This window comes from Dermacentor albipictus, chromosome 4 (assembly GCF_038994185.2).
Source record: "Dermacentor albipictus isolate Rhodes 1998 colony chromosome 4, USDA_Dalb.pri_finalv2, whole genome shotgun sequence".
NCBI classification, from domain to species: Eukaryota; Metazoa; Arthropoda; class Arachnida; order Ixodida; family Ixodidae; genus Dermacentor; species Dermacentor albipictus.
The window spans coordinates 178616048-178628844 of NC_091824.1; the positions used below are offsets into that span (position 1 = coordinate 178616048).

At 45.0% G+C, this 12797-nt stretch overlaps 1 protein-coding gene across 6 annotated transcripts in view; it reads left to right on the forward strand.

The window, feature by feature from the left end:
* The window catches only part of LOC135908638 (uncharacterized), a 639285-nt gene that overhangs the window by 505257 nt on the left and 121231 nt on the right, over window positions 1-12797 (forward strand). For all 6 annotated transcript variants that reach the window (XM_065440488.1, XM_065440486.1, XM_070537867.1 and 3 more), the window contains one exon: window positions 5465-5598. In XM_065440488.1, coding sequence (XP_065296560.1) covers window positions 5465-5598 — 134 coding nt within the window. The remainder of the gene's footprint in view (window positions 1-5464; window positions 5599-12797) is intronic.

Consider the following 12797-nt stretch of genomic DNA (forward strand, 5'->3'; position numbering starts at 1 on the left):
ATCAAATTGACTCCCAAGCGGTCAGCGCAGCCACCGCTGCAATCGTCTCTGCGAAGCAGCTCGCCTAAGGCGTCGGGAAGACTAATTGTATTGTCACTTATGAGTGACGTAAATATGCAGACGGTGGTTGTGTTGAAGAATGTATATGCTTTATTACCAGCTGCGGACGGGTCGCAAGGCCCGTCGGCCGCGGATCCGACGGCTAGCAAGCTAGGCCTACAATACCGTTTCGCAGCGATCACCAGCTCGGTTGTCTTGCTCAGCGTCGATAAACGGCAGAAGTGGTCCGAGTTCGTGCTCGCTGCTGGACGCTTAGAATGGACCCCGCTGAAGAGCAGCCAGATTTGCTCGTTTCATTTTGAGCATGCCTGGTATTAACAAAACCCGCCGAGCTTTGAGCAGTCCGATGATCTTCCACCAAGGCTACATACCCTCAAGCCTCATGCTGTGTCGACCTTTACCTCGCCTTGTGTCCTGCTCCGGAATATGCTTCACTCCCAAGGCGCCCTCGATGAATGGTTCGTTCTACTTGTAGCAGTGCGTGCGCGTATTGATAGATGTCGCTAACCGCACCTTCCAAGTCGCTGCCTTGTAGTGGATCCAATCAAATGTGGTTGGTCACGCCTAATTCGGTGGCTACTACCGCAAGCAGGAAATAGTCGCCGCTGTACGACGAAAACAAGGAGGACGATGATGGCGAGGACATCGCAAAGCAGGACCATTAATAAAGTTTGTCCAATCCAATCGCAAACGCAGACGTAGCAGACGAATTAGCTTGCAAGATGAAGCTCTCGCGCCGGCGAGCACGTTGGCGTGGGCGTGTCACAGTTTTGTGCGATGGCATGTCCAGCTGTGTTTACATTCCTTCTTTGGCCCATCTCGTTGCTCTTCAAACCGAAACTTAGACGGGTCACTACAAACAAGACTCCAAATGATTAGCTGTCGTGCTCTGAAGCCAATGCTGTTTCGTGCGGTGATTACTGGGTCATTAGCTACTTATTGCAGCAGAAAAAAAAACATCTAAATTTTTTGTGTCAGTACTCCTTTAAGCTTATCCTGTTTCACCGCAACGGCTGTCGTATAGCAGTGGGGTTTCCTTGACTTCTCACGTCATCCTCGCCCCTTTCTCCTCCCTCCCCTTCTCCTCTATACAGTTCTATCTGCGTCCCCTCTGACCTCGCACGTTAGTAGAAAGGGAAGCGCTGCAGTTTCTGCAATGCTTCTGAGGGGAGTCACGGATAATTACAGCTGTCAAGCGGCTAAGGTGGTGACGCCAAGGAGCTCTAGAGGGTATTGTCCACATTCGACGCGGTCTCGACACATTCGACGCTCATTCGGCTTGGATGATGTTTTATTACAATGTGAAGACGTCTGCCCAGCAGTTGATTTAGGCACCACAGGTCTCCTTGAAGCCCTTGAGTTGAGCGAGAGCATTGGAAAAGTAAACATGTCGACGCTTGGTCTGCGTCACGACGCGTTAAATCGTCGTTTGCCGGCACTTTATTAAAGTTATCCCTATCCTATGTCCACAGTAGAGATTAGTAAGAGGCGATTGGAATATTGATGGAAGAAAAGTAGGGAAACGACAAAAAAACGGAGGCGTACAAATTCAATGTTCGCAATAAGGGGTCAGAAAATATGATTGTGGGAGTTTATAGGGTTTCTTTTTATTTTTTAACCTAGGTAGGACATTAGGCAGTGTAATAACAAGAGCTTGGTTGCGAAACCCACCACCCCGTTCCTAAGGGGGCGCTCATAACATCCACCCATCCATCCAGCGGTTGGGTGAAAACGAGTTTCTCCCGTCGCCTTACCTCCCTGACTCGCGCCTGTCATATACATACACGCTCTGAACCACCCCCCAACACGGTGTGCGAGACAGCAGCAGCCACAGCAGCCCACAGCAGCAGCAGCAGTCGGAAAGTCGAAGGAAGAGGCAAAAAAATCTTCACTTTAAAATAGTCGCAGTTTCGGCCAAATGGCGAAGCATTGGTTGGGATAGGAAATTAGTAGACATCTATACGAAGGAAGGATAGTAGTTTTATCGACATAAACTTGGATATATTCGCTTACTGACTGAAATAACAAGCATGATGTCAGCGCGCACAAGCAAACATAAACACAATACACGAGCTGAGCGCTGACACTCGCTGGTGTGAGCAAGCGCGGCAGCAGCAGCAGCGAGCCAAGTGACTTTCGAGCGGTCTATCGCTTCAACATAAGAGCGGCGAGTGTACAGCGCGCACAAAGGTATGAGCCGTCTGCCGATCCCTTTCAAGATACGGCTGATACGGCGCGCGCGACCGCGCGCGTCGCACTTGTTGCCGGAGTGAAGGCCGCGCCCCGTCCCTCCCGTGCTGCCTCCCCGCTTTCCTCCCTATCGCGCACAATATTGAGCTGCCGTCGTCTGTTCCCCTTGTGCCCGGTTGCGAAATACTCAGCTGCTGGCATAGCACAACGCCGCTACCGCTCCCTTTCTCCCATCCCCCCACGCTTTTTCGCGCGACGGAAGAGGGCGCGTTTGTTCCCCACTTTCCTTCTTTGCGCGCGCCAGATTGAGCCGCAATCGTCGGCTTCCTTCGCGTGCTTTCACTCTTACATACAGCATACGACGCACGTCAATGGTGTTATCACCCTTGGACTGTATACGAAGCATCACGGTGACGGTAAAAATGCGTCTGTGGTGTCCACATAATTGCTATAATTTATAGTGTTGCGCTCACGCGTCGTGTGCTGGTTTCGTGCCTATGTCCCGTCCCTTCGTCCCTCTGCGCAACGGTATTAATTATGTCGAGCCAACTAGCCCACGGCGCGATTTTCCGTAATAAAAAAATAGTTCGTTAAGAAATGCGGCGTATGCCTTTCGGTGCAGAACGCCTTATGTTTATTTATTCGAGAAAATTGCGCTCAGAAACTTCTGAAAAAGTATGGTGCGCTAGTTTTGTAAAAGATATATGGCTGTTTCTAAAGCCGTACACGTGCAATATTTGCAGTAAGGCAATGCGCTCTCTCTCAACCTCTGTACCATGCTCTGTGCTTTTCGAGTGTTGTTAGCTGTTTTGCATTGGGCTGTAGATACGTGGTTTTAGGTTTTAATCGTGTATGAAGTCCTTACGATAAATGTTTCTTAGTATTTATAACAGTGCTTCCTTGTCAACAATTCTTTTTGGTGACATACATTAATACCAGAGACAGTCCCTGTGTTCGATCAGAAAAATAGGCATTACACGAAGGAACGTAGCATCTATATTCAAAAGCTCTGAAAGCTCCAGTATTGCTTACCTTCTGCCTCTGTAATTCTACATATTGCAGAGGTCTCCGCTGTTCCTTCCTCAAAACATACTCTACAGCCAAAGGATATCATGCATATTCAAGGACACGTTTCCAAGTTCCAGAAGACGATTGCAAGAGTTCGAAGGCAGCAGGCGAAGACCCCCAGCACAGTCGAACTGCTGAATTTGCTCAGATGCCGATATCTTGCAGCTGTTTAATGAGAGACTTCGTGTTTTGTGCATTAGAGACGATGATTTTTGTGCGTGCCCAATTGGTTATGCAGCCATTTTATTTTGGCAGGCAACCACTCACATAGTTTTGCTTCTTTAAAACCCTCCTTCGTAAATGTACAAGACGTAGTGTCATATCTATTATTTCTAAAACAATCACATTTTGAGTACAATAAAACTGGCTCATTTGTGTACTTTTTTTAATTATCTGAATACTCGGCAACATGTCCGGTTTGTGCTGTTATGCTTGTGTAAAGTTTACTGACATCACGCCATTAATTTGCGAGTATTCTCCATCACTTGCATTTGACACTTTCTTCCCGATTTCATGTACCTGCCACTTTTCTCGCAATCTTGCGGTAATAAATTATTGTCTGCGATTTTTGTGTTCGTGGGTGTCCAACAAGCTTTTTGATATTGAAGTAACATGACACACTTATTTACGATACTCCTTTTGGCGTGAATTACTAGAAGTACGATATCACAAACGATGAAGTTCTATTTCGTCATTACCAGTTCGCATGATTGTAGCACTAAGTTACAGCTTGAACCGGAACGTACAATAATTCAAATGAAACCAACATAATGGGAAGCAGCTTTGTGCGCTCGCCGTCGCAACATATATGAGCAGTGGCGCAAGTGGCTGCATGAAACCACTCTGATGAAACATGCAAAGTTACTAGTCACACACACACACACACACACACACACACACACACACACACACACACACACACACACACACACACACACACACACACACACACACACACACACACACACACACACACACACACACACACACACACACACACACACACACACACACACACACACACACACACACACACACACACACACACACACACACACACACACACACACACACACACACACACACACACACACACACACACACACACACACACACACACACACACACACACACACACACACACACACACACACACACACACACACACACACACACACACACACACACACACACACACACACACACACACACACACACACACACACACACACACACACACACACACACACACACACACACACACACACACACACACACACACACACACACACACACACACACACACACACACACACACACACACACACACACACACACACACACACACACACACACACACACACACACACACACACACACACACACACACACACACACACACACACACACACACACACACACACACACACACACACACACACACACACACACACACACATGCGCACACGCACGCACGCGCACACACACACACACAAACACACACACACACACATACATACACGCACGCACGCACACGCACGCACGCACGCACTAGATGAAATTATGGCCTCTAAGATTCATCGGCGTGCGGCAACCATCTTGGAGGCTGGTGCATTTCGCCGATTCCGTTAAGTGCGCTGAAAGCCAAAGCCGGCACCGAGGCCTACGGGAGTGTTCGCTCTTTATGCTTATTATTTTGCTCTAAGTTCATACCGTATCACTGTTTGCATGAAGGCTGTAACATGTTTACGGGAATTGTGCTTGTTAAGGAGAAATTTTAGTGCCTTTAGAGAACTGCATCGGTCTTAACATCACGTCGCTGTCGAGCGCAGCTGATCTAGCTCTTATAATTCCAGTTACAAAACTATGCAAGGAATACCTCAAGTAAATTGTTTATTCATGTCTTGTTCTGGGGATGTGATTCCTGCTTTGTGAGTACATACACACTTTCACTAAGAATAAAACCCATTCATGAAAATGATGTCCTTTCTCGTAACAGCCTATATAAGCAAATATCGAGTATTTGTTCTGGAGCAGCCTGCAGTGTTTCTTATGTCTTGACTTTTCTACTCCTTTCACGTTCACTGTATGCAATGGATGCTCGTTAAGAACTTTCTTCGCTCACACAGCTTATCTGTCGGCGCAGTGCTGCCCCTGGAGGATCCGGTCATTAGAGGGCTTCGTAGCCAGTACCAAATTGGGGACCCAGTCAACCTGACATGCTCCTACGGACCAAGCAAGCCCAACGCCTCGCTCACCTGGTACATTAACGACAGGAAGGTGAGAAGCGCTCCGATCAGGGCTCGGAAAATTGTTTCCGTAAGGAATGGTTGCTGTAAAGGCATATTTACAGAATATGATTAAAACATAGTCAGCTCCTCTATGGTACTTTCATGACAGCATTCCAGAACACGAAAAAAATCTAGTTAAAAAGATTCTGGCCTGAAATTGAAAGATCCCTGAGTAAGGTGTCAGGACCACCACTACGTTACCCAACGAGTCATAATGACACACCTAAAGCAAAAAAAAATTGAACTGTCGTTTTCTTCGAGTTTTCTATGACATACACATTTGAGACACTTGTCGGTATATTTTCTTCGTTTGCGGCGATGCACTACACCGAAATAAGAAAAAAGCTACGTGACAACACACAAAAAAGAGCTTCACAAATTTAAGTAGAAAGTAGTACAGTAGAAAGAATGCTGAAATTTCTGTCAGAAGTCATGATTTTTAGGCACACGGATTTCACTATGTAACAGTCAGTGTAAATGTATCACAGGAATAGCGGATGCTGCATTTGTTCGGCTGTCATGTCCTTTATTCTTGGCACGTAAGCCGAACCCCGAAAAGCGTTGTTGACAGCCGTTCCATGCCTTTCTTTTTTCGCAGCGTTCCCCTCTTCCACTTATGAAGCTATTGCAGACTGCGCTCTGCATGGACGTGCTCTCGCAACAGACTAACCACGTGACGCTTCTTTATACACGCAAGGATACTTAGAATCTCAGGTTTGCTTTCTGAAGTTGCCTGTGCGGCTTGTGGATGGCTGATGACAGCAGCACCTATATTTGCGACCAAGAGGAAGCTACCTCCACCTTTGGCACAGTGAAGTGCATTTAATGGTCTTCACAAATCGAACACGTCTCAAGTCCTTGAAAACCCTGAAGCTGAGCACGGTGTCGGCCGTCCTCTTGGTCGTTATGCTGCCAGACAGCGAACAGAGCCCGTCATTAATCTTTATTTCGGTACACATAACTCGGGGAAACAAGAAGCGGCTCGTAACTGTCACTCACTTTATCTCGCTATGTGAGCCTATAAGCACCTCGCATATGCCGCCTTTTTTTGGAGCTAAATATCAGTCGTCAAGTCAAACAACTCCCCGAAAGAGCTTTTGCAGAGGGAAGTACCGTGTAGGTTAATCTGTCTTTTCGTGTAATTCATGGCTAAAGCATTACGTTGAGCCAAGAGCTGATACTGTCCGCAAGCAGGGCGTGAACACGGCTATGTCTCTCATTTTGATACTTGCGTTCGTCCTTCACTCTTGAGAGTAGTGTCTATGTCCTCGTTTTGCTGTCTTTTCAACCCATTTATTCTACCCTGTCCCGTAGTCTGCAGGGATATTCCAGTCGATCTTGATCATGCAAGCTCTTCCATGCGCGTGCTGCTTGCACACAACAACGTGAGGCAAAGCAAAGTGCTTGGATGCGTGATTCTTGTCAGAATTAATGGGCGAAGGAATGTTTGGTTTCTCTTTCTTTTGCCTTGGATCCCGAAAGAGTGCACTCTTGTGACGGTGTGCTAGATTTATTTGACTTGGATAGAGTCTAATACACCTTTAATCTGGAGGGTGGTTGCAAGCCGCTTTCATGAAAACCAGAACCCGTGCAAAGAAAAATGTTTGTGTTGGTAGGGTAGTCAAATACTTGTTTGGACACAAAAAAATCTCTCTCAGTGCGCCAATCGTAGGAAGGAAGGAAGAAGGCCACAGGACAGAGCGCATTCTAACCAAGATTATTGCTCAGATGGCGGGAATATAAGTACAGTGTGAAAGGGGGAGGAGGGGATAAAGTAAGGTTGCAATAGGGGTGAAATAACTGCGTAGGCACATGCGCGTATTCATTCTTACAAGTGCAATAAAGGACGTCAGCTTGTCTGTCAAAGCACCGAAAGCATTGCCTATCGTGCCTATTATGAAAACACTGCCAATTCTTGTATTGAGCATGTACTAAGAAGCGATAACAGTGCTAGATAATAGGACACATAATCTACGCACTCAGACACGCATCATCGCAACATGTACTTATATTCCCGCCATCTGATAGCAATAAACTTAGTTTCTAGAAGTGCGCTCTGTCCTGCAGCCTTCTTTCTTGCTTCCTACAATTTGCGCAGTAAAAACGATTTTTCCTTGTTTAAAAACATTTTTCGCCAACCAGCTCAAGCAGCTACCCCTTTCGAATTATTTATCCCATGTCGACTAAAAGAGCTACGATGAACACCATACCCACAAGGTAGAAAGGATTATTTTGAAGCAGTGCCTTAAATGTCCACAATGGTTTGAACATTATTTTATGCTATAAAACCCAGGGTATAAATCAACGCACAATACCTCAAAAGTGCAGTTTTAAAATTCCAATGTCCCGTTCAGCAACGAGGGTGATGACATAGAGAAAATTATTGATTATCTTAGCCGCCGATGTTTGAGGGTAAGTTTGAGGAGGAATATGCAAAGTCTAAGGCAATGATCAGTATCGTCGGGCAAGAAAATAGTCCATAATTGCTAATCAGCATCTTGAAGCTGTGTAAAGGTACATTTATGTAGGGCAAATGGGGGCATGAGAACAGAATCATGATAAATAAATTTCCAGAAGAATGCGAACTGATCGACGCGCTTATGACAGCACTCCCAACCCATGAGCGCCTGATTACTGACATCCTTAAAAATATGCTTCGCAGATGTGTGCCAACCTGAGCAACATTTACATCAAAGACATCGAAGCCGCATGGGCGAGTTCTCACATCTTTCGCAAGCACGAGGAGCCTTATTGCTAGTTGCTCTTGATCACGGTTTGCATGCGGGATCGTCTTTCACCGCCACAGCCGTATAAACTGCTAGGTGATCTCCAATGCGGTGCTGTTGAAATGCGACATGAGGAAAAAAACTTACGGATGACTGTCTAAAAAATTCGCGCAGTTAGGCTGTTGTCTCTTTGAATGAGATATAGGCAAGGCAAGTGTTATCCTATAATCATTTATAATTACGTTTCAAAGCAATAGTTCGGGATTCTGACTCTTCATTAATTAAAATGTGATACCAAGCACGCCGCGACAGGAGAAGACCTGTGCAATTTGCCTCAATTGCTTCGCTGTAAATGAATATCTGCGCTGACTGCACACAATTAGTACTAGCCTGAAACTTGTAGGATAGGAAATGAGCTTCACAAAGAGCTAAGTGTCGAACGAGTAACGAAACGAAAATCATAGCTATAATAATGAGGGAAATAAAGATGGTGGTATGGGTTAGATCGCAAACTGATGTAGCTGATATTATTATGATGTAGCTGACATGATATTAAGATTTAAAATTGAATTAGGCAGGTCACCCGATGCTTAGGCCACCTGGTGGGCATGTCCATTTTGTCTGCTGCTGAAGTGCTGATTGGCTGGAAGCGCCGGTCTCGTTCTGACACGTACCCCAGCCCATCAGAACTTGAGGAGCGGACGAAGCGGAGATGTCCACAGGGTGGACATTTACGGATTATCCCTGTAGCCCGGAGCCACATCCAGTGAATTATCTGGCACGCCCAATAAGCATAGACTAGTATGAACGCTCGAGAAGCATGATATTCTGCGCAGGACTTTCGTCTCTCACAAATGCACGTGCATAAATTACCGAGTTTTCTGAGCAGTGAGAGGTGAAGAGCAATTAGTGGTGCTGTCCTGGGCAAGTTCTTCATGTTCTGCGAAATCAAATTATCGTATGAGCGCAAGAACGGCACTCCAGCTATTTGCCCCAGAATCACATGATCTAAAAGGAGCATCCTCGCTTGCGTGTTCTGTTTTTGTCCGGAAATCATCTACCTACAGTACCAAAAACAAGTATTCGGTGAAGCTATATGAAGGGCTCTGTAGCGATTAAACGAATTCAACCTCTCGAGAAAATTTTCCTGCATGCCACTTACGGAAGACATTGGTAGAGCCGAGAAGAGCACAAGGCAGCCGCCAAATCGTGAGTCAAATACTTAAATTGCAAAGTCGTAAAGTCTGGCATTGGCTTATTGTACAACAAAGAAAAATGTATTGTTTACAAGCGCAAAGTCAAATTACGAACTGAAGCCTGTCCTCATGCTGAATGTTACAAGTGCAATCAAGCACGTTAGCTTGCTTGTCAAAACACCGAAAACATTGTCTGTCGTGCCTATCGTGAAGACACATTCCGGTCTTGTATTAATAAAGTACTAAGAAGCGATAAAAATGCCAGATAATTGGATGTAAAATCTACGCACACAGACACAGTACCTATGCTAAGGTCTAATTCCCAAAGCCTAGATTTCAACGTTTGTAGTGCTATTCTTGAAAGCAGTGTTGGAACTTTCTTCGGCAGCATTTTCCTCACATAATTTATTGAGTAAAAATGAAATGACAAGTATTAGTATCCACAGGACCCAATCCAGTTTCTAATTTCAAGCCTCATAATATATACACATTTTTTGTAGCTTGTGCTACATAATTGTGTGCATAAAATTTCTCCTACACAGTGAGAAACGTTTCACAATCACTGGAGCATATACATGCTTCTCAAATAATTTCGCACAGACACAATGACCGTCGTGAGTAATAAGCGAATTTTTGAGTGAAGTGGCCATAGCGACTCAAAATTCATGGCGCAAATGAATGTTGCTTTTGCGGCGCCTCACTCCGAATGGGTTGGACGTATTTTTTTGCCAATGAAACTTTCCGATGGCAGCGAACAGCGTAATGTACGGTCTTCTAAGGTCCCATTTTTACATCAGAACCGGAGTAGGTTTCACTGAAAACAAGCGCGCAATGTGAGTGAGCCTAAGAGCGCACTACACTCCCAGTCTCCGTTGTGACACTTTTTTGGCACCTCCTTTTTGTACGTGTTCACATAGCATCATGTCCAGCCTTTGAGCATTTCTGTTGGGCCACATATGTGGGACCCCATTTTCTAGTAATTCCCGTACTTCGCTACAAAAAAGGCGAAGAACTAGGTCTATGCAAGTACTACTTGGTTGCTAGTTCACATTTGCGTGTTCATATTTATTTTTGCTACAAAACGCTGCAAGCATGGTCACTTATTTCTTATATACTTATAAGGTGCAATAACAAACTTTCAAGGTTGCTTCACACGCGATTTTCAGAGAACGAATGAATTCTTATCGTCGGAGGTAGTATGAAACATGACTTCTTTATTACATAGTTATGGGCTAGATGATTGGATCATTTGGATAATTTTGTCGGTTTCTTCCAGGTCAGGATGAGTAGGTTGCCTTTTTTTAATCATCTAACCTCACAGCAGCAATCATGTAACCTCACACTAGTGACCTCACAATAGCAGCAGAAGTAAATTAATTGCGGCGCACATTTATGTGCGTTGAGGCCGCAGGCTGCCGTGTGATGCACGTTGCTTGTGTAATATTCTTCATTCCTTAAGCCTGACAGCAGCAGGCGTGGTAAGATGAAGCCAGCTATCAGAAAACGGTGACGTCACACATGCCAACTGGTTACGTAAGATTATTGTGTTTTTCGGATTCCACACACGGTAGGACAATATACAGTCTTCAGTGTCACCACTACTATGTTTTTGTAGGACAATAGGAGAACGCCTCAGGCACAAAAAGGCAGGTAGCAAACCTTGAGATAATAGTGAAAGAATTCTACAGTTAATGTAAAGTTTATGATGGTATAACATACTGAGGCTTATTGTTCTATTGGTGAGATAATTTCTGCACTGCCTGTTTTGAGATCTATAGAATCCCAAAGAATGCGACACCAGGAGTCGCATAGCACAGCGTTCACGTACCGCAGCAACCACTTGATTTTCTTAAACTACCTACAAGCACCTCACCTCGCTGCCACTTGAAGTACTAAGTGGCAGTAAGGCTGAGGTCTGTGACTGACGGACAGTGAGAGGATAACGCAGGACAATGACTCGCATGTAATGAACACGCAGCGTTAACGAACTACATGGCCCCGTGCTGGCCCTAAAGCCCAGACCCCGCCCGCCGCCTGCGGGTCGAGTTCGGACCGTGTAAGCAATTGTTGACTCGTGCCCGGCCTGGGCTCGGGCCTAGGAGCTTGTGGCTCGGTTCTGTCGGGCCTGGATTAGGCCCGGACATGCGATTTTCAACTCCACAAAAGTGAAGCCTCTAAACACTGCAGCTCTATGAGAATTTTAAGCCTGTGGTGTCTGCCGATTTATGGGAAAGTCGAGGCAGGCAGGCCGCGACACCTTAGCTGTACGCTGCACAGATTGGTGCACACTAGCGGCGCTCTTTAGTCACGGAGAAAAAGGCGCCAGTGTGATCAAGTGCGTCCATTGCACACCCCGCTTCTAACAGCAAAGTGTTTTACATGGTGAAAGGAAAGTACTAGGAGGGAGCGTCACGTGACAATTTTGAAGCTTAGTCACAAAAACTTCAGAGGAATAAGATGGTGGGAAACAGGCCCTCACGTGATTAATGTATGGTGTACTAAAACGGTGTATTCTAGGTCCAGCATTATTTATTATCTATATCACTGATATAATAGCCGTCCCAAGAACTCCTGCAATAATTCTTTATGCAGATGATACCAATGTATTTTTTTCTCGTATGCGTCTCGATAATATACATGTCGAGCCTAATGCATGGTTACAAGAATTATCATCGTGGTTGAATATAAATAAACATAAAACAAAGGTTGTTTTATTTAAAGCACACAACAAACCTGGTGATTCCGAGCTTCAACTGACATCTGAAAACAATGCAATTGAACGTGTTTCATTCTACAAGTTTTCAATAGTCCTTTTCAGGTGCTCAAGAACACTTGAGTTGCCCCCAGTATATTAACAAAATTCATGCCACCGTATCCAGGTCACTCTGTGTGCTGCACGAAATTAGAAACCTTGTTCCCAAATGGCTGAAATGGCAACTATATTACACTTTAATTCATTCACATATTCACTATTGTATACTTATCTGGGTGTCTAAAACTAAAGCTAATCTTATTGTGTCGATTACAGTAGAGAAAAAAAGCGATACGATATATCCCAAATTTCGTACAACGACCATACAAGCTTTCACTTTATAGAACACTCGGTTCGAAAAGTGAATCAATTATACGAGTTGAAATCGCTCTCTTACGTCTATATTGAAATCGAGCTCGATCCTTCGAAATATCTTGATTTGCACTCTAGTAGTAAAATGCCTTGCATATTAAGGCATGATCATTACAGAATTCCGCTTGTGCGGACCAACTAC